The sequence below is a fragment of the Phaeoacremonium minimum genome (genome assembly GCF_000392275.1).
Source record: "Phaeoacremonium minimum UCRPA7 unplaced genomic scaffold PA7_03_scaffold_492, whole genome shotgun sequence".
Lineage (NCBI taxonomy): Eukaryota > Fungi > Ascomycota > Sordariomycetes > Togniniales > Togniniaceae > Phaeoacremonium > Phaeoacremonium minimum.
In genome coordinates this window covers 159,949-180,267 of record NW_006921394.1, presented here as the reverse complement: position 1 = coordinate 180,267, position 20,319 = coordinate 159,949, and the positions used below count along the sequence as shown (strand labels likewise).

The following is a 20,319-nucleotide window of genomic DNA, read 5'->3' as shown; positions in this document are numbered from 1 at the left end:
GAGAGAGCTGAGAAGAGATTGTGATGAAGAAGAGCGAGACCATCGAGGCGCCGAGCGGCGCCTGCGGGATGGTAACCGCATGGCGTCGAGATACGCCGGTTGTGCCTACGGTGACCAATACTTGGTGGTTGTGGTCGCCCGAGTCGAGGTCGAGGTCGAGGTCGGGGTCCAAGTTGGTGTTGACGCTTTACCTGCCCAGGTATCACCGGTCATGGAGGGGAGAAGAAGAATCCAAGAAGCTATGCTTGGGCCATAACAATAGCAATAGACTGAATGGATTGCACAACACAACAAAGATTAGAGTGAATGTTGTGGCAGGTGATGTAATGTCGGCAGAGGGATCGTCGGCTCGTGTTGGGTGGTGGAGGATGTCGCACAAGGTACAAGTGCTGATCGCGATCGAGGAAATTTGCTGGTTGGTCGTGAAATGAACGCGCGCGACGACTGGCGGGTATTAGATGCACACAAAGAAAAAGAGAGGTGATGGGACCCTTTCTATGGGAAGATTGAAGTCGAGCGAGAGAGTCGATATCGTATATTCGACTGTAATTAATTAGAGACCGGGAGTCATCATCGCTGGGAGAGATTTGTAGTGTTGGTGGTTGTGGTTCTTTGTGGCGGAAATGGAGGAAATGAGGGAAGGAATGGAAATTGTTTGTTGCTGTGCAGTGAGTGTGAGTGGTGAGGTGAGGTGAGGTAAGGTGGGAAGGTACGACTCCCAAGCAAGCAGAGCGCACCTACCTCAGCAAGCAAGAGTGAGAGTGGGTGGGTTTGTTTTCCCACTCTGTTCCAAGCTTTGATGATTACTCGGAAAGAATGTGGTTAGCGGGGACACCAGGGGACACCAGGGGACACCAGGCAGAGCTGGGCAGAGCTGGGGCACGCTGGGACGTGGCTAGAGCTGCCGCTAATGGTGTAGACACAGCCAGCCAGCCAGCCAGCAAAGCAGTGCTGGTCCGGTATGAGAGATTACAGCGGTGCAGCCCGATTCCCCTCTCCCAGAGTCTTCCCGTCCGTCGTAATGAGACTAGACTGCAGTAGACTTAGTCTGTCTGGCCAATTGGCGTTGTGACGAAGCTAGGAGTGGTCCGTGCCGGGGGGTTGCTGGTCGCCTTGTCTTGGATTGGGTGGCTTGTGGGGCTAGACCCTGTACGGTCCTGGAGTCCTGGACACCTCAGGGCTGCCAACGCGAGCTCTGACTGGGCGGACCTGCAGCTTCGACACCCTCTTCCACCCCTCAAAACCCTCAAACTGCCCCCAAGATGACGGAGATGAACCAGGACGGTCGCGAGTCTGGTCAGCTACCTCCAGACCAGACCGGGCCACTGCTGTGCAGACCTCCAATGTCAGGCAGGTGAGAAAAGAGTGTTGTCGTCACTTGGTGGGGGACCCTGAGGAGGATTACACTCCTCGTGATAAGAGCCTCTTCCTTCCCAATATATCCCCCCTTCTGCTTTAGAGTAGTCTCTCGATATTCCCCTGTTTCCCGCTGCCCAAATCTTTCTGGCGACGGGGCTTGCTTGAGCGGCTTGAGATTGCACGTGTCGGATAGGGTGACGTGCCGCAATATCTCGCTTCCCGGGAAACGGCTATTGCAATACGCCTTGCTTGCTCGCGGTCCGTCTGTCTGTACCTAACCGCCTTGCTTCCACTTTGGCACACGACACAACGCACCTGTACTTTGCAGTATGTACAGGTAATCAGGGATGCTGGCTGGTCTTGAAATGCCGTGTTTCTGACGTTCCGTGGGCCTCAGCAGGATGGATCACTGATGCTCCGGTTCGGGCGGTGATCTGGGGGAGGTCCAAGCCACGGCTGCTTGTGGTGGTAGTGGTGGTGGTGCACTAACACTTAATCCTGTGCAGACGGCGTTGTCGCAGATGAATGAATGGCCGTTTCGGAGCGTCTGATGCTGCTGACCTTAGATTGATTGATATGAGTTGATGGGGCGATGAGTCCGACAGAATGATTGATATGCAAAAATAAAAGAAAGATTGGATAGATGGTAGTGAATGACTGGCTGGACTGTACAGTTGTCTACGTTGCGTGTTTCCTTCCGGAGATCGAACTTGCTGTGTGAATGAGCGTGATGATGCTTGGTACTCAATGCCGAATGAATGTGTTGCTTGCCAATGGTACTGGCGGAGCTGGTCGTCGTCGTCGTCGTCGCCGCCGCCGTCGCCGTCCTGGTTGTGTTGCTCCGTTATGCTATGCGAGGTGCCGCAAGTCGTGGTGATGTCCGGTATGGTATGATACGAGCAAACCAGAAAACGAATGAATGGATGGATCGATAGATGCCAAGGGTTGCTCTCTGCTTGTACAGATCTCCAAGAGTTACTCAGTCCGTCAGTTGAAATCCCTGGATTCCGTGACGCACTGTCAGAGATTCTCTTGATCGAAACAGTGTGACCTGGGAGAGGCTCAGATCAGGGGTTCGGATCCCTACTAGGCCACGAACTGGAGGCGTGCAAAAACGAAGGACAGATAGACGCAACCGCCCTCACGAGGGAGATATTAAACGAACGAGTGAGCCAGGTTGAAGCGGGCGGGCGGTAGCACGATCGACCGGCCTGGACAAATCCCAAACTGAATCCGGGATTGTGATGTTGCAAGAAAAGAGTGACTATGTCTTGGAGAAGAGGGCTCCAGCTCCTGTTCTTTCCTGGGCTCCCTACGTCACCCTTCGAGATGCTTAAAAGAAAGGAAAAAAAGGCGCCGGACCTTTCTTCGATGGTAATCGACGAAAAGGGGAAAAGAATCAGAACATTTCAAAATCTCTACGAATAGCAGCTCCAGACGTGCAGACGAGATTTTGCGGTGAGCATGCAGTGTAGCGTAGCGCAGTGCACCGTGTGGTCGGTGCCAGTCGCCAAAATGCGAGAGTCAGGGGCCGAACGGGGGCTGTCTCTGTAACCGAAGCAATGTCGCAGCAGGGTCAGGGGTCGCCCCTAGAGACCCAGCCACACACCCAAATAATACCTCCATGTATCTGACACCAGTTCCCGCTACGCATGCACCTGATCTATCGGGCCAGATCTCTCTTCACACATGTACTAGATGCCAGAGACGCGTCCTCACTGGCCAGGACCTCAACGTGGCCAATCCGAACGCCTGTCCAACGGCATCGGGACATCGTCTTGCTCCCATGCCATTCGCCCTGCTCAAATGTTTATAATTCAGGCCATAAGAAACATATGTCCATCTCCTTATAGAGCTCTGATGACCCGGCTGTTGTCGGCCCTGAGGCGGGGCTCGTAAGGCGAGCAATCACCTGTACACAACGCCCTTGCATGTCGTCGGACTGAAACTTGGGATGAATTAGACTTCTCCTAAAGACCTGGGCAGTGCTAGACGTTTGTCTCTTCTTTAGATACGATCTCAACCTCTGTCGAGATTGCTACCGAATCGACATAATCTATAGGTGCACTCTCTGTGACTCGTATTGCGTGTCCAAGAAACGGGGTTGCTGTTTGTCATGCAACTGGTATCCAGGTACCGGTAATCGCAGGTATTGACGAGTGAGACTCGCTGCGTCGATCTGGCAGTCCTTGAAGCACACATCTCGGGTCGTCATCATGCCATGATAGGAGCCATCCGGTTACCTGGAACGCCTCCTGCTATCGCGACGTCACCGTTTCTATGGCCTGGCATTCGTGTCTTATGATCCGTAGAACCAAGGTTGCTTTTCCTTACACTGTCTAGGCCTCTCGTGAGGGCCGCACTGCAATGGTTCTGTTTCGGCGCTCTGCAATGCCGTACTTGAATGTTTGTTTCCATTTGAGCTGGATCCGGTGAGCCCTATTATCTGGATCGAGATTCGCCGGAGCCGCCTTTCGGAGCCTGGTGCCGAAGTTAACAATCAAAACAGTTCATGCCAGAGATTTCCAAATAATTCATACATCAGGTAGTCTAGTATGTTGAACCGCGGAAGTGGATCCCATGGCTCGTGGGCATGAAACATCTGAACCATAGTTGTTCTCTCCATGAAAACGCTCCTTAAGTAACGAGTAAAAGCAGTGTAAGCCTCCTTCGTGTCACATGCTGCATAAGTAAGATGTGTTTTCTTGCCATCAACACTGAATATCTGTTGAGTGATTCGACGGTAGCAGTTGCAAGGCATTGATGGTAAATGCTTGGACCCGCGAAACGAGGTATTGTCTACTATACCAGGGAAGTTGACGAAACTGAGCGAATATACCTGCTATGAGGTTGTGGAGAAGCTTTCCTAACTGAATAGTCTACACGACGAAGATATAAATAGCAGCCAAAGTGATGTGAATCCTACTGATCGCTATATCACAGGAGATTACCTATAGCAAGTCCTGGCAATGCGGTAGCTGGAAAAGTTGAAAGCTGTCGAGTATGGTCGTCCAAGTAGCTCGTTGGACACTTTCGACGAGACATATTCACTACAACCACGCTTCCATGAGCTCTAGCGGACCGCTATTACCGTAAGGCAGTGCGCGTAGTATGTTGATCATATCCAGCCTGATGACGAGGCCTCGGATTTGATCAGAATGAATAGCTTCAAAGCGAGGAGGAACACAATGAGAAAAAAGGACTGGTCGCAAAGGGGCTCAAACAGGCAAAAAATTCAGGTCCAGGAGGCGCCTAGATTGAGAATCGGACCATCGTTTTCAGGGAAGGTAGATAACTTGGGTTATAGCTCCTGACTTCTGCTATTAGGCCACCAACCGGGCTCTTCGCTTGAAGGGATCTTGCCTGGCCATTGTATATATGGATTTCCATCTCCAATCAGTATCATGGGGAGATCAGACAGGTAAGAGATAGCCTTCATTGCGATCAAGTGAGTCTGCGAGTATCGCCTTCAAGATGATGGCCTCCTCAGCTCATACTCACTTGGAGCACTCTGTTATAATATGTCAAGAAACACCTATTCACAAACAGCACTTCAGTAAAATCTGCTCGTTAAGCTTCACAATTGTATCACCCTCACAAGGTATCTTTAGCTCGATGTGCAAGAACACTGTGCCTTCATTCATCCTATTCGATTGGATGTTTTATGTCCTATTTTGATCTCCTTTCTCGGGTTTCGGCTGAGAATTCATTCTTGACTTGTACTCGCGGGGTGTCTCGAAGGGCTCATCTGGTCCCTTTCCTAGTCCAAACCACCCCTTTGATTTCCCTCCTAGAGCGCTCCAAAGACCCTTTCCCTTGCTCTTAGCCTCTGCCTCTGCGGCTTTATATTTCTTCTCCATCTTGGCTCCACCAAACTCCGCGCCAGTTTTTGCCTCATATGTAGTAGCCAGACCCCGACGCAGCATCTCTAGGCCAATGTCTTTCCGGAAAAAGAGGAAGCGGCGGATATAGACGGTGGCGACAACGCGTTCATACTGGTCGCGTCTGTAGATGTAGGCCCTGATGGGTCGATGTAGGATGCTTCCGGATAACCACGAGAGAGCCTCGGCGGCGTAAGGCTGTGCTGGACGCCCAAAGTGTGCTCCTTCCGGTGCATCAATTCCGGCTATACGAACTGAAATCTAGAGTCTAAGTTAGTATAATATGCCTTGTAGGTAGCTTGGTGAGGATGACGTACAGTCCGGCCCTTGAGTTCTTTTCGCTCCTTGGGTATGGCTCTTAACCATCCCCAGCCTGCAAGTCTTCCACCAGGGGTATGGAATAGGTGAAAGTTGTCTCCATCGCCGACACTCGTGACCCGTCCGAACAAGCTCCTCTTTCTGAAGAAGCTCGGCTGTATGTGGTCCACACCCGGGATGCGGCGCAAGTACGACCGGTAAACATGCAGTGATGCAAGCGCCGTTGCTGTCACGAGTAACGTGGGAATCCAATTGCGCGGCTCCTTGAAGTGCTCCCAATCTGTTGCGTTGAGCGTGTTGTTCCAGCTGACCGACTTCTGCTTGCATGGGTCCGAAGATGTCGGCACCGGCAGTGGGAACGCTGAGGATTCGCTATCCTTCCCCGAGACGGGGGAGTCCGACGACCTGCTCTGCCACGGCCATCGCATTGTGCTGCTGCAGGAGGGTCACAACACGAAGTCACTGCGGCGCTGGTGCGTCGACGTTGGATGGTGTTGAAGCTTGAGGTTGCCCAGGTGGGATGTACGGTGGGAGCTCGCCAATCGGCATGGTTTAAGGAGCTTAGCTTAGCTACCTACCTCTAGCCGCAAGATACTCCTTAGCCCAACCGTTGGCCACCCAGCATAATTCACCTCACTAATGCGCAATAGTGCCATTTGTTTCTGGATTTATGACTTTATTCTGCCGTAGTTCGGCGTCTACGGCTTTTTTTAATAGTGCCATTCCCAGAGCTGCCTGTCGTCAACGACCTACGCCCCATAATACTGCCCGGCCTGCCTTAGATGTATCGACTGCTGATTGAGCCCAAACCAGATATAGAAGGACCATTAACTCCCCTGCTTAAACGTCCTTCCACTCGCCGTCTTACGCTCCTTCTCTTCGTTGTCAGGCCTCGCTCTTCGGAGGACTAATAGCTTGTTAGCGCGCTTGTCGACACATCCTCAAAGAACAGATATCTCACCTTGCAGGAAGTCCGCCGTGCGCCGTCTCATCCTTGTGTGGATGTAGGCCTGGCCATCGTTAGACAAATGTTGTGCTCAATTGCTCCTAGACTTACCTTAGATGCTTTGATGTGATATTGGAAGTAGTCGCGGAAAGTCTGAATGTGCGAGATGACGTCTGGCATCCGCTGAGGGGTGAGGTGTCGAGGAAATAGAACTGGTCCCGTTAGCTTTATTCGAGAACGCTATTGGCTTGAGAAACACACCAAAGGTGATATAACCGATCTCTCCAGTGCCTGTATTTTGAACTCCGGGGACACCCTGAAGTTCCAACGGCGGGTCATTTCGGAAAAGAACTTGAGGTGCATTCTGAATTGCCCGTCTTCGAGCATCAACAAATTCTTGGATGAACACCTTGCCGAACACGCGATCCGTTTCTTCCCTGAAGATGGTGCTGAAGATGACTGTCACACGGTCGTGGCTCGCTTTCACGTATATAGCTTCCTCCTCTCGGTAATGAATCGCCATGACCTCTCCGCCTTCCCGAACGCCTTGTGGTGCCTCTTCGGATGTATACTTTGACGCAGCCTCCTTCAACTTGTAGTGTTCCTCGTAAGCAGCCTCGAACGGTGCGGCCATAGCGTTGCGCTTGAGGAGAGCGATCTTCATGACAAGGTCATCGCGTGCCTCTATAGCATGCTTGTTAGCACTGTGAGGACAGAAAAACCTGGATCACGCAGAGTTATACCTTTATCTGCCGGCAGATTCTCTAGGTCGACTAGAACAGAGAAGTCGTAACCGGGTTCGGCTGGCACGACATATTCACCGTACTCGCGCCGCAGCACCTGCTCAGCACCATACTTCACAAGGTCCCTATAGCACTTGATCTGAATCGAGACAAGAATCTTTGTTTTCGTTTCTGGTGTTGATATATGAAAGGTCACCCCGTCGAAGTCGGATACAGTCTGGTCGATTGACACGGGCGGAGCGCTGGGATGTTCATTAGCAGGGAGGTGGTCCATCATTGGGTTCAGTTTGGCATCTCACCCTGAAAACCTCTCCGTCAGTACTGACTGGATTAGAACATTCTGATAATCCAGGAGGAGCATCGTGGCACCCTTTGGCTTGTTCCTCTCAAAGCTGTGCTGTGAAGTGCTGATTGTTTGAGAGTGCCTTGAAGGAGTGATGCCTCATGGTGGGGCTGGGGACAATGCTGCGCCTGGTCCTCCGCTTACGTATTGCAACAGTGGAAGCACGTGCATGTCAGCGTGATTGAATTCCCCGCCAAAATTCTTATCTTATCGGCAACAAAAAAAAGTTCTGGGCTCTGAATCCAGCACTTGAAGCCAATTTTCGAGCAGTGACCCAACTTGCGCTGGATGAACTGGCAAAAGCATTGAGCGTGTGAAAATGGTCAAGTCATACCTGTAAGTCTATTGGAACTACTGCGGCATGATGCAACCCTAAATACTAACATACGATCCAGAAAATACGAGCACGCGAAGTCTTTCGGCCTAGTAACATCCAGCTCGTCGAACATTGTCTGGGCGCCGCAAGAACGGTCGGGAACGGGTGCAGGCCGAGCCATTGTCGCCGCGAATGAGGAAGTACTATGCTGGGACATCAAGAAAGGCGAGCTCCTGAGCCGCTGGAGAGATGAGAACTGCAGGGCACAAGTCACAGCCATAGCGCAGAGCAAGACCGACAAAGATGTGTTCGCTGTGGGGTACGAGGATGGAAGCATCCGGATTTGGGACAGCAAGATCACAACCACCATTGTGAACTTCAATGGACACAAGTCGGCAATCACAATACTTGCCTTCGATAAGACAGGAGTGCGCCTTGCCAGCGGATCAAAAGACACAGATGTTATTGTCTGGGACCTTGTTGCTGAGGTTGGCCAGTACAAGCTGCGTGGACACAAGGATCAAGTTACGGGACTTCACTTTGTCGAGTTAGAGCCCCAACCGCAAGATGAGGAGGCTGAGCAAGCAATGGTACTAGATGGAGAGACCTTGGGTGATGGGTATCTCTTGACAACTGGGAAGGATTCTCTGATCAAGATCTGGGATCTTTCCTCGCGGCATTGTGTCGAAACTCATGTTGCACAGACGAACGGCGAGTGTTGGGCACTTGGCGTATCCCCCGATTTTAGTGGATGTGTCACAGCCGGCAACGATGGAGAATTAAAAGTCTGGTCACTCGACGTGTCATCCCTTTCTGCGGCATCACAGCAGGTTGATCTCGCTTCAGCACCGAATTTCCTCCAAGATCGGGGAACCTTACATCGCCACAGCAAAGATAGGGCTGTAGAGGTCGCTTTTCATCCTCGCAAGGACTACTTCGCCGTTCATGGTGTCGAAAAAGCTGTTGAGATATGGCGAATACGGTCAGAAGCTGAAGTGAAGAAAAGTCTAGCGCGGAAGAGGAGAAGGAGGCGAGAAAAGGCAACAGCGGAAAAGAAACCAAAGAGCGATGTCGATATAGCTGCTGGCGACGACAATGAGGATGACTTGGAGCAAGCTGACATCTCGGATGTGTTTGTTCAACATGTTATTGTGAGAACTTCAGGCAAAGTTCGTTCAGTAGACTGGGCCACAAGTCACGGACAAAAAGACCTTCAATTACTTGCAGGGACTACAAATAATCAACTCGAGTTTTATAATATCACGACAAAAGACAAAGGATCAAAGACGAAAAAGGATGACACAACGGACTATATACGAACACTGTCAGTCGAATTGCCAGGCCATAGAGCGGATATCAGAGCGCTATCTTTAAGTTCTGATGACAAGATGTTGGCTTCTGCTGCCAATGGAAGTCTTAAGATCTGGAACGTCAAGACACAGACTTGCATTCGGACATTCGAATGCGGCTATGCGCTGTGCTGTGCGTTTCTGCCCGGTGATAAGGTTGTTGTTGTTGGTACCAAGACCGGAGAGCTTGAGCTATTTGATGTAGCTAGTGCCGCTTTATTGGACAGTGTTTCTGCGCATGAGGGTGCAATTTGGAGTCTTCAAGTGCATCCAGACGGTCGATCAGTAGTTACTGGAAGCGCGGACAAGACTGCCAAATTCTGGGATTTCAAGATTGTACAAGAGCCGGTTTTAGGGACAACGAGGACAACCCCGAAGTTGAAGCTTGTTCAGGCCAGGATATTGAAGGTCTCGGACGACATTTTAAGCTTGAGGTTCTCGCCCGATGCCAGATTACTTGCGGTAGCGCTTCTTGACAACACAGTCAAGGTCTTCTTCACCGACTCGCTGAAGCTCTATCTTAATCTCTACGGTCACAAGCTTCCCGTCCTCAGCATGGATATTTCTTATGATAGTAAGCTCATTGTCACGAGTTCTGCCGACAAAAACGTTAGGATATGGGGGCTTGACTTTGGGGATTGTCACAAAGCGTTGTTTGCTCATCAAGACAGTATTCTACAAGTCGCATTCGTACCGCACAACACGGACGGTAATGGCCATCATTTCTTCAGCAGTAGCAAGGATCGCAGCATCAAATACTGGGATGCCGACAAATTCGAGCAAATTCAGCGGATAGATGGACACCATGGCGAGATTTGGGCGCTCGCTGTCGGCCATAGTGGTACATTCCTAGTCAGTGCTAGTCATGACAAGAGCATTCGAGTGTGGGAGGAAACAGATGAGCAGATTTTCCTCGAAGAAGAGCGCGAAAAAGAAATCGAGGAGCTCTACGAAAGCACGCTGACGACCTCTCTGGAACAAGATCCTGATGCAGAGGACCAGAATGGAGAGGTCACCGCCGCCAGCAAACAGACAGTCGAAACTCTCATGGCGGGGGAGAGAATTACAGAGGCACTGGAACTCGGTATGGCGGATTTGAACGTTGTCAAAGAGTGGGAAGAAGCGAAGTCGAATAATCCAAACATTGCACCGCCGCAGAGAAACCCAATATTTATGGCCTTAGGCGGCATCAGCGCCGAGACCCACGTCATGAATGTGTTGCAGAGGATAAAAGCTGCAGCACTTCATGATGCCCTCTTGGTATTGCCATTTGCAACCGTCCCAATGCTTTTCACATTCCTGAACATCTTCGCAATACGGTCAATGAATATACCATTGACTTGCCGGATTCTTTTCTTCATGCTGAAAACGCATCACCGGCAAATTGTTGCAAGCAAGACCATGAGGGCCATGCTTGACGGTATTAGAATGAATCTAAGAAATGCGCTGAAGAGACAAAAGGACGAGATGGGCTACAATATCGCAGCGCTCAAGGTTGTTGGACTGCAAATCAAAGAGAAGAGCGTCAAGGATTATGTCGACGAAAATTGGGAAGAAGAGGATCAAAGCCGCTCCGTCAAGAAACGGGCGTTTGTTCATGTGTCATGATAGACAGTTGCTCCAAGGAAAGGTCAGGGGGTACGGGGTACAAGCTAATCTTGTGGGTATAATACGATATGCAACATTAGCGATTGAGACGAGGGTGTCACGAACCACACTTCGACTGCACAATTGATACAGTTCACAGCTTCACGTGCCATGTGTTCATTATTGACTCCCTTGAGGCTGGAGAAACGTCCAGCCTAGTCGACCCCAGCCGCCTCCTCTCCGCATTCTTCCATCTGCCGAAATAGTTTTGAAAGTCACCTCCCCCGCTTCAACTCCGCAAACGCCAACGCCCTCCAAGCGCCGTACGTCATGTATTAAGACAGCCACGCGGGGATCTGGCTTCGGTTCGCTTAGCTGATTAAGGCTTTACATATCACCATGTGCCATGAACTAATGAAAATGGTGCCACCTTGAGGGGTTAGTTGTCAATGGCGGTCCAGTCCGTTCAGTTTTAATTGTGACTGTGTCTGGTAGAGGGATATGCTAGGCAACTAAGATCCTGTAAAGATCCTGTTCGTCTCTCAGCCATGGGTTTGTGGGGGAATATCAGTTCCGAGCATTGGGGCCATTTGGACGTGTTCGGCATCAGTTGTGTCTTCCGTTGCGTGGCTTAATGCCCCCTCAAGTTCCAATTTCTAAAATACCACCCAAAGATACCGCTACTATTCTTGAAGTGTGTTATCAATAACGTTTCGAGCGTGTTCCTACGGACATTTGTAGCGGAAATGGGCAATGCAAACTTAGTAAATGGCAGTTTCACGCTGAAGGACGTTCCCATTGAGAACCAACGGCCACTCAAAGTCAGGGTGGTAGGCGCTGGGTTCTCGGGCATATTGGCAGCGATCAGGTGAAGACAGGCCCTATATTAATGGAAAAAGTCGTTGTTTGACCGTTATTCATATCCAGAATACCTGAAAAGATACGCAACATTGACCTTGTCGTGTACGAGAAGAACGAGGGCATAGGAGGTGTATGGTATGTATTACTCTCTCATATTCATGAGTCTGTTGACGAACACAAACTTAGGTGGCTGAACAAGTACCCAGGCCTCGCTTGTGATATTCCATGTAAGCTCATGAATTATCCCAGAGTGATCGTTCTGCTATTGATGAGATAGCGCACTCGTATCAATACACTTTCGCGCCAAATCCGTACTGGTCATCTCTGTATGCACCTGGACGAGAAATCCAGAAGTATCTTCAAGATGTAGCTGAAAAGTATGGCGCCACAAGATTCATCAAGACCCAGCACAAAGTTGAAAAGTGCGTGTGGGATGCGGATGATAAGCAGTGGCACATTACTGTTCAAAATACTTCGACTGGTGAGACCTTCGAGGAGTCAGCGAACATCGTTATCGCAGCTCGTGGTCAGCTGAATGAGGTCAACTGGCCGCAATTGCCTGGTCTCGATAAGTTCCAGGGCAAACTCCTTCATTCGGCGGAATGGGATGAGAGGTAAACATGACCACTCGAAAATGATAGAATCTCAACTGACATTCATCATTTAGTTATGACTTCCGGCATAAGAAAGTCGGTGTCATTGGGAATGGATCTAGCGCCATTCAAATTGTTCCGAGTCTTCAGAAACTAGAAGGCATCTCGATGACAACCTTCATGCGGTCACCTACCTGGATTTCGGCAGCTTTCGGCGATGCAGCTATGGTTGCCCTTGGGCTGGACCCGAACGATATCATATGTGTGTTTTCATACCGATCGCCTGTGGCTCAGCCTGTCGGCTAACTCGTCTTAGTTACAAAGGAAAAGCAAGAAGCGCTGGCTCGAGACCCCGATGCTTACTTTAAAATGAGGAAAGTTATCGAGGATGGTGGAAACTTGATCCATGACTCAACAATTCGGGGAACAAAAATGCAAAAAGCCTTTACTGATGAGTTCAGAACATCAATGCGAGAAAAGCTCGCGAAGAAACCGGAGCTTCTGAACTCTATCGTTCCGGATTTCGCTCCGGGTTGTAGACGTCTAACTCCCGGAAAAGGATATCTCGAGGCATTGACTGAGGATAATGTCGAAGTTGTCAATGATCCTATAGTGGAGATAACCGAGTCGGGCGTCAAACTCGCCTCCGGCCGAGAAATCCAACTCGATGCTATTGCTTGTGCAACAGGGTTCAAGATCTCTGCACCCCCGAACTTCGAAGTGAGAGGCAAAAATGGGCAGACACTTGCCGAAAGGTGGACGCCACACCCGGAAAGCTATTTATCGATTGCTGTAGATGGCTTCCCTAACTACCTGATGATGTTTGGGCCAAACTCTGCGATAGGCTTCGGCAGCCTAACGAAGATCCTAGAACAAGAGTGTGACTATGTAGTTAAGATCATCCGAAAGATGCAGAAAGAAGAATATGCTACCATCGAGCCGAAATCGGAGCGGGTTGCTGACTTCAGCCAGTACATTGGCGAATATTTCAAAAATACCGTGTACATGGACGATTGTCGATCTTGGTATCGATCGGAGGGAGGAAAAGGTAATTGGATATCTGGTCTTTGGCCAGGCTCGACTTTGCATGCTTTGGAAGCTCTTCGATCAGTCCGTTGGGAAGATTTCAACTTTGAAAATCCTGACCCAAGCGGCAATCACCTTCGATGGCTCGGTAATGGGTGGAGCACGACGCAGACTGCAGGCGACCCATCTTGGTATATCAATCCGGACGAGATAGAGTGGCCGCAGGAGAAAGAGCCAGAACAGGCGAAGAAGTACACGGTTCGACCATGGTCTTACTAGACAATTTGAAAACGTGAAGATAGAAAGAGACTCTGATCAATTGGGGCTGTAGGTTAGGTGTCACTAAGTAGATATGTGAGCCTTGCAATTCGTTAGCATAGCAAAGTGCACAAAATACGATCAACAAAAGATGGAATCGAGGCTTCTTAATTGACTATTGCACAGGGTGTCTATGGACACTAAGTAGGTACATAGGAAATCTCTTTCCGTATCTAAGGGCGATCCTTCGTTCAGCATCTATTGAGCCTTGGAAGAAACGATCTCTGCAAACGATATTAGCATTGATTCCTCGAATCGCAAGGTGAAATCTGAAGAAACGTACTCTCAACATCCGCCACACTCTGCTGGAGGATCTGCTGCAAGACCTTGGGGTTCTCTAGCTCCTTCTGCACCTTCGCAATAATGGACTCAGCAAGCTCCTTCTGTTGGCGCTGCTTGACCTGGCTCTCATATCGAACCCAAGAGTCTAGGACAGTCTTGGCCTCAGCAGCCAGAGCAGTCTTCTGCTCGAGGGTGTAAACCTCAGCCTCAATCTTGGCAGTCTCCTGTGCAACTAGTTAGCACTACCGTGTCTCGCGCATCATCTTTCTAGCTCCGTGAATCCGTACCTTAGAGACCTCGAAGAGGCCCTTGGTGATGTCGATAACGCCGCTCATCTGCTGAACGTTGTCGATGCGGTTCTTGACGGCCTGAGTGTGGTCGGCTCTTGCGGCGTTCAGGATGCCCTTGATCTTCTCGGTCTGTGCCTCAGCCCACTGTTTGTACATCGGGCCACCATACTTGATCAAGCCACCCCAGACGCTCAGGAGGCAGAACGCAACAACGGTCTCCTCGTTCACAACATAGTACTCGTTGCTGAGGGCGTAGATAGACAGACCGGCTGCCGAGGACAGGATAGCGGTCTTGGAGACCAGCGAGTTGCCTGGGAGCGCGTCAATGATCGACTGGGCCTTGGCCTTAGGCTCCTCGGTTGAGACGTTGGAGGCGCTTCGGGCGCTCGTGAGCGTGGTCAGGGCCGGGAGGGTTCGGGGAGAGATGGAGGGTCGTAGGCGGGCAGCCCCTAGGGTGAATGTCAGTCATTGAGATCCCAATTGGGTTGCCGAGATCGCGAATCATCACGAGAAACTCACCGACAGCGGTTCTAACCAAGCGGGACGCCATTGTGAGATGAGGCGGGATGGATTTGCTGAAGACTTGCGTTCTTTTGGAGCTCCGAATTGACGTTGAGGTTTTGCTGCGCTAATTCGGCTATTGTTTCACGTGACCCGCTCGGACAGGTCGGCGCTATTTTTGCGGATTTCGGCCGATAGCTGCCCCACTAAAAAGTTCGAACTGCCCAAGACACAGATTCCATGGACAACGCTGGTTGACGATTTCTTGTTCTTTTTTGAGCATATCAACATGCCGTCAGCCGTGGAAGCCAAGGCCTCGAAGAGGAAACGTTCAGCGACCAAGGAGCCGCCGAAAAAGCGTGCGCGATCCGAGAGCAGCGAAGAAAATGACCCCCAAGCCGAGATTCTGTTGCTTGAGAATGCCATCTTCGAGTCGAAGAAGAACTACAACAATATCACAACCCTGATCGAGATTTCGCAGAACCACAATGGAGGTGCAGAATTGGCACTGGTGGCAGCGGTGTCACTTTGCAGGGTGTTCATCAAGCTTCTTGCTTCGGGAAATCTTCTTAGAAAGAAGGATTCTCCAGAGAAAGAAATCGTGCTGGTACACTGGCTACGAGATCGGCTGGCTGAATACAAGACAGCTCTCCTCTCAATGTTTGACAAGGAAGAATTGGCAACGAGTGCTTTGACCGTGTCTATGCGCCTGCTGAAAGCTGAGGGACAGTATCTCAGCGAGAAAGACGACATAACCTTCCCGAGAGTGTTCCTTTCGCAGATTGTCAGCTCTATAATGCAACCAGGTGTTGACGATGCAGTTCGAAAAGAGTACTTGGAGAAGTTTGTGGATGAATTCGATGACGTCCGTTTCTATACATTCAAAGCCGTAACGGATCTCTTGGCAAGTAATGATGCCGAGACACTGGATGAGGCATTGATCGGGAATGTGTTCGACTTTCTCTCTTCTATCGAAGGTGTTCCCGCCTCAAACGAGGAGTTAGGAGAATTTTATGTCGACACAATCAAGAAGAAGAAGGGCAACCCACTCTTCTCAATCTCACAACATAAGAAACAAGCACAGGAAGCATGGCTAGCATTAATGAGCCTAGGCTTGACTAAGGATCAGAAAAAGAGCATCCTAGACATCATGTCGAAGGTTGTTGCGCCTTGGTTCACGAAACCAGAGCTACTGATGGACTTCCTAACGGATTGTTACAACACTGGTGGATCCATGTCCCTTCTCGCCCTCTCTGGTGTTTTCTACTTGATACAAGAGCGAAACTTAGACTACCCGCTATTCTACACGAAGCTCTACTCGCTCTTGGACGCTGACATACTTCACTCCAAACACCGCTCTCGGTTCTTCCGCCTTCTTGACACCTTCCTCGAGTCATCTCATCTACCAGCTGTGCTTGTCGCCAGTTTCATCAAGCGCTTGGCGAGGTTGAGCCTCAACGCTCCCCCTAGTGCCATAGTCACCCTCATTCCCTGGTTCTACAACTTGTTCAAGAAGCATCCCTTGTGTACCTTCATGCTCCACCGTGAGCCGCGGACGAAGGAAGAAAAAGACACGATAGTAAGCGAGGGCTTGGAGGACCCATTCCTCCCAAACGAAGAGGATCCCATGGAAACACATGCTATCGATAGCTGTCTCTGGGAAATTGTTCAACTGCAATCACATTACCATCCGAACGTTGCCACAATCACGAAGATCATGTCGGAGCAGTTCACAAAGCAGATCTACAATCTGGAGGATTTCCTTGATCACTCCTATGGCAGTCTTTTAGAGGCTGAGATGGTCAAGGACGTAAAGAAGGCGCCTGTCATTGAATTTCAGATACCGAAGAGGGTATTGCTCCCCCAAGAGCCAGACTCTGGCGTTGCGGACAATCTCCTAGTGAAGTTGTGGAACTTCAAATAAGTATCCACGACACAGAGTTGCATAGAACTAAAACTATGTACCTACAGTTTAGCTATAACGATAACATGATACCCCATGCATGATCAAAGCATTTACGTTATTGCCTGCACTGAGAGTCTGATATAGAATGCAAAATCTCCCAGGCAGTGCCTCAATACCAGATCACTCTGTTGGTTGCTGGTCGAGTACAATGTCCAACACGTGCAACATCACACCCTCTTGCCGATCCTATCCGTTTCGTTTGAACAAGAAATTGTTGCTCTGCAGGCTTCTGCAACGTATGGGGGCTCCACTGTGCCTGAGTTTCCTATGGCTGTATCACTCACGTCGTGCGCTCCGAAAGACTACAAAGAGCTGTCAACGCCGAGCTCGGAAAAATAGCTCTGTATGACAGACACTCCACTTCGCGTCACGCCTTTATAGACTTTCGTGCATAGCCATACGTTGAGCAAAATGCGGGAGACGGTCCTTGCGACACCCTAGGTATTATGGACGTGCTTGAGAATAAGTGCATCTACACGAAACACTACTGACCGCTGTCAAGCTACAGAAAAGCCCTTTCGTCTCCACGTTTCAAGATCCAATCTTAGCTGCGCAGAGAGCCTCCCAATCCAGGATAGTGGCTAATATAGACATACCCAAATTTGGGTGCCGCCTTGTCTTCACCGCCAGATCGGGGTGGGACTAGTGAAGGCTGGACGCATGTTTGTGGCAATGAAGGCTTGGGAAAAGAAAATGCGCATGGGATTTAAAACATGGGTCGTCGAAATAGTGAACCCTTCACCTAGGAACAAGACAGAGCTGAGTTCGGCTGAGTGATGATATCCAGTCGCGACATATTCGCAGTATTGCAGGCGCGGACTAGGCCTCTCGTAATTAAATGTGTCAGCACCAGGCCAGAGCTACCAAGCAAATAACACAACACTGCACATGTACTCTCGTCAAATGCAGGTTGCCGCGTGGCTGGCAGAGGATCGCATGATATGCAGGAGAAGGGGCGTTGGTCGGTTTAGAAACCCTGGGGCCGCGGCTAGAATGCCAATGAACACCAGCAAGCGAGAGTACCAGATGTCACAGAGTTCAAGTACAGCGAAGCGTGGATATCGGCTTGAACTCCATGTGATCGGCAACCTATGATGCGTACAGAAATGTCAATACGAATATTTGATTAAGGATCGCCTGTTTGCGTGTGGTCGCTTAGACCCAAAAGCTCGAGTTGGAGCGTAGGAGGTCGTTCTTACGTATCTCTCGGAGCTAAGTCGACATAAGCCAGATCCTAGGAAGCTGAATATAGAATTTCTTCACCGCCAAAGTCTCCCAGCCTACCGAAAACTTAGTCGTCCGCAATGCGAGGCCCCAGCCAGTGATCTCGACTCTGCGCGCACCGTTCACGATCGTTAACAAAAAAGCTCAAAATCGTTCGATGACATCTAGGTGAAAGAGTTGACCCGACTGTGAAAGTGCTTTGCCTGACATGATGTCGTGATGCCCTGTGCACGCCATTCATATCGGGTCCATCGACTATAGCATATGCTTTGCAACAGAGTGACGGTGAGAGCCCGGTGTTAGGATCCGCGGACATGGGTTGGAGACCACGAATGATGTCTGAGTCATCGACATCTTTTCACTTTGATAATGCTATCCAAGTATGGTCCGAAATGGAAACGTTCTGCTATAATATTAGGAGCCTGACCCAAGAGGCAGCTGGTTACGTAGCAGGAAACCCCGGTGAAAGGTAAAATGGTAAGAGAGTGAGCATTGACATCGTAATACGACTGCCACTCAGAACCTGGCGACTAATAGACAATACTGACGTTGTCGAACGCCGGCCAGTTGCAACGCGATGTTCTCGGGTGAAGTACAGGAACACAAACAATCCTTCGATGTTCGTGACCGCCTTTGACCTCCAAGCCTAGATCAAGTAACGACGCATCTAGGGTCTGCCATGGCTGACCAGGAATTGCGCTACCTTAACATTGGGCAACAACACTAGGTTAGGCTATGGCGGTCAGTCTCTGATCCCCTGACAGAGCAATGTGAGAGGTTGTCGTCAAGAAGCAGGGTGTGCTGCATCGAGATCGGCCGGTTCTTGTGGCCGAGCCCTCCGGAATCTTGCAGCCTCTCATCGCAATGACACGTGCGGGACATCGAGTACTTGTTCCTAGTGGTTACTTCTGAGGATTTGATACTCTGAAGCATCACTATTGACTTCTTACTAAAAGGAGTCAGGCGGCAGCAGATAAACATGTGAAACCAACAAGATATGGTGATAAACAAATGGGATGCCATTTAAGCCACTTGACGAGTATTGTTTCCCGGCAGCTTCCGATGCGAAGCCACAGCCCTGGAATCAAGGGATCCTGCTCGAGAGGCTGAAAGAGAGGAGGACCTTCTGGTTGTAGCAGACGTCATTGCCCTAGATACTGATTGGCATGAGAGAGCGTGTGCCTGAAGTTTCACGGGCCGGCCAATGGGCCGCTGTGAGTGAAAAGAAAATGCTTAAGGACCTGCCTTTCCGATGGAAGCTGTGAGCACCTTGGCAACAGTAGCATAGGGCATGAACGGGCATGAATCGTAAGAGGGAGTGTATGGCATGGAGAGAGTACGCTAGTATCGCCTCGTTGCTCGATTGTCACGGATGATGAAACGGACAAGATAGGGTCATGCATTGCGAGTCGGCGAGGTAAACGGTGTGGAGAGGTGCGAACATGGTGCGTGGGTATATCTGACGCATAACAGGGGAGAAACCATGAAGAAGCCATGCGCATCATTGTCCAGCCCGGTGCGAGGTAGGAACGGACCGGGCGAATGACACGAGAATCACAGTAAGGCTCATTATGGAGCAATGCGAGTGACAAACCAGCCGTCAACGCCTCCTTGCTCAAAACGCGTGCTGAGGGCAAAGAGACCGGCCCAGCAGGAGCAAGCACGCGTATCAAAAAGGAGAGACACACCGACTTTGCGTTGGGCTTGGGTCTCCACGAGTCGGCCGCTTGATATGCGGCCACATCGCACACTGGACGCTACCCAAAGGACAGAGCGCTCGCGGAGGAACCAAACATCGGGCGTTGTTTTGGCGGGTCTCCAGAGCTCCCCAGCCACCGACTTTTTGCTGCTCGGTGTGTTCGGCAAGACGCGAGAAAGGAGGCCGCGAGTGATGAAGATGAAGATGAAGAAGTTGTTGATGTTGATGTTGATGTTGATACTTCCTAGGTAGGTATGGGCCGGATGAGTGGGTCCCAAGTAAACGGTGCTCTAGTAGCGGTGCGAGGTGTAGTGTATGAATGAGACCCGCCCGACACGCGAACCTCAAACTGAGATTGAGATAGAGAACAACAATCAACAATTGTGAGGCGAAGCATCACAGAAAGGCTGTATCTAGAATCGAGGGAGGAAAGCACTCGATGAGAGCCTCGACGGTGCTTGTCTTGTGTTGTCCAGTGTGTCTCAGGTAGTGTACCCGTTTGGTGGTCGGGCAGCAGTGACATAAACCTCGAATTGCCAAGTAATCTCTTGCTGATTAGGTCATCGGCCATACCCATGGGTAGAGAAGCTTTGCTCGCTACCAAAAGAGGAAGGCGAGATGGACTCAATGCCCTCAAGTGACCTACCCCATAGTGCCAAGTTATGGACCATAGTAAAGGAAGGAGGGACCCAGGCTCAGGCGAGCACATCTGAAGTG

General features: G+C 50.3%; 4 protein-coding genes across 4 annotated transcripts; 2 read left to right on the top strand and 2 right to left on the bottom strand.

Annotated features, from left to right (window-relative positions):
• Window positions 1–5,021: 5,021 nt before the first annotated feature.
• Window positions 5,022–7,521, bottom strand: UCRPA7_6731 (putative arp2 3 complex 34 kda subunit protein; the record flags this gene model as incomplete). The annotated part of the gene is made up of 7 exons (XM_007919268.1): window positions 5,022–5,501; window positions 5,558–5,838; window positions 6,427–6,465; window positions 6,520–6,568; window positions 6,616–6,716; window positions 6,766–7,188; window positions 7,248–7,521. The coding sequence occupies 7 exons, from the start codon at window positions 7,519–7,521 to the stop codon at window positions 5,022–5,024; spliced, it is 1,647 nt and encodes a 548-aa protein (XP_007917459.1).
• A 388-nt stretch (window positions 7,522–7,909) lies between these two features.
• On the top strand, window positions 7,910–13,788 carry UCRPA7_6730 (putative wd domain-containing protein; the record flags this gene model as incomplete). The annotated part of the gene is made up of 10 exons (XM_007919267.1): window positions 7,910–7,926; window positions 7,986–8,696; window positions 9,282–10,844; window positions 11,118–11,165; window positions 11,770–11,838; window positions 11,890–11,930; window positions 11,981–12,317; window positions 12,371–12,558; window positions 12,613–13,297; window positions 13,767–13,788. The coding sequence occupies 10 exons, from the start codon at window positions 7,910–7,912 to the stop codon at window positions 13,786–13,788; spliced, it is 3,681 nt and encodes a 1,226-aa protein (XP_007917458.1).
• Window positions 13,789–13,838: 50 nt separating this feature from the next.
• Window positions 13,839–14,762, bottom strand: UCRPA7_6729 (putative atp synthase subunit 4 protein; the record flags this gene model as incomplete). Its single annotated transcript, XM_007919266.1, has 4 exons — window positions 13,839–13,864; window positions 13,924–14,146; window positions 14,210–14,661; window positions 14,732–14,762. 4 exons carry the CDS (start codon window positions 14,760–14,762, stop codon window positions 13,839–13,841), a joined length of 732 nt encoding a protein of 243 aa, XP_007917457.1.
• A 240-nt stretch (window positions 14,763–15,002) lies between these two features.
• On the top strand, window positions 15,003–16,637 carry UCRPA7_6728 (putative nucleolar complex protein 4 protein; the record flags this gene model as incomplete). Its single annotated transcript, XM_007919265.1, has 1 exon — window positions 15,003–16,637. One exon carries the CDS (start codon window positions 15,003–15,005, stop codon window positions 16,635–16,637), a length of 1,635 nt encoding a protein of 544 aa, XP_007917456.1.
• Between the last annotated feature and the right edge of the window lie 3,682 nt (window positions 16,638–20,319).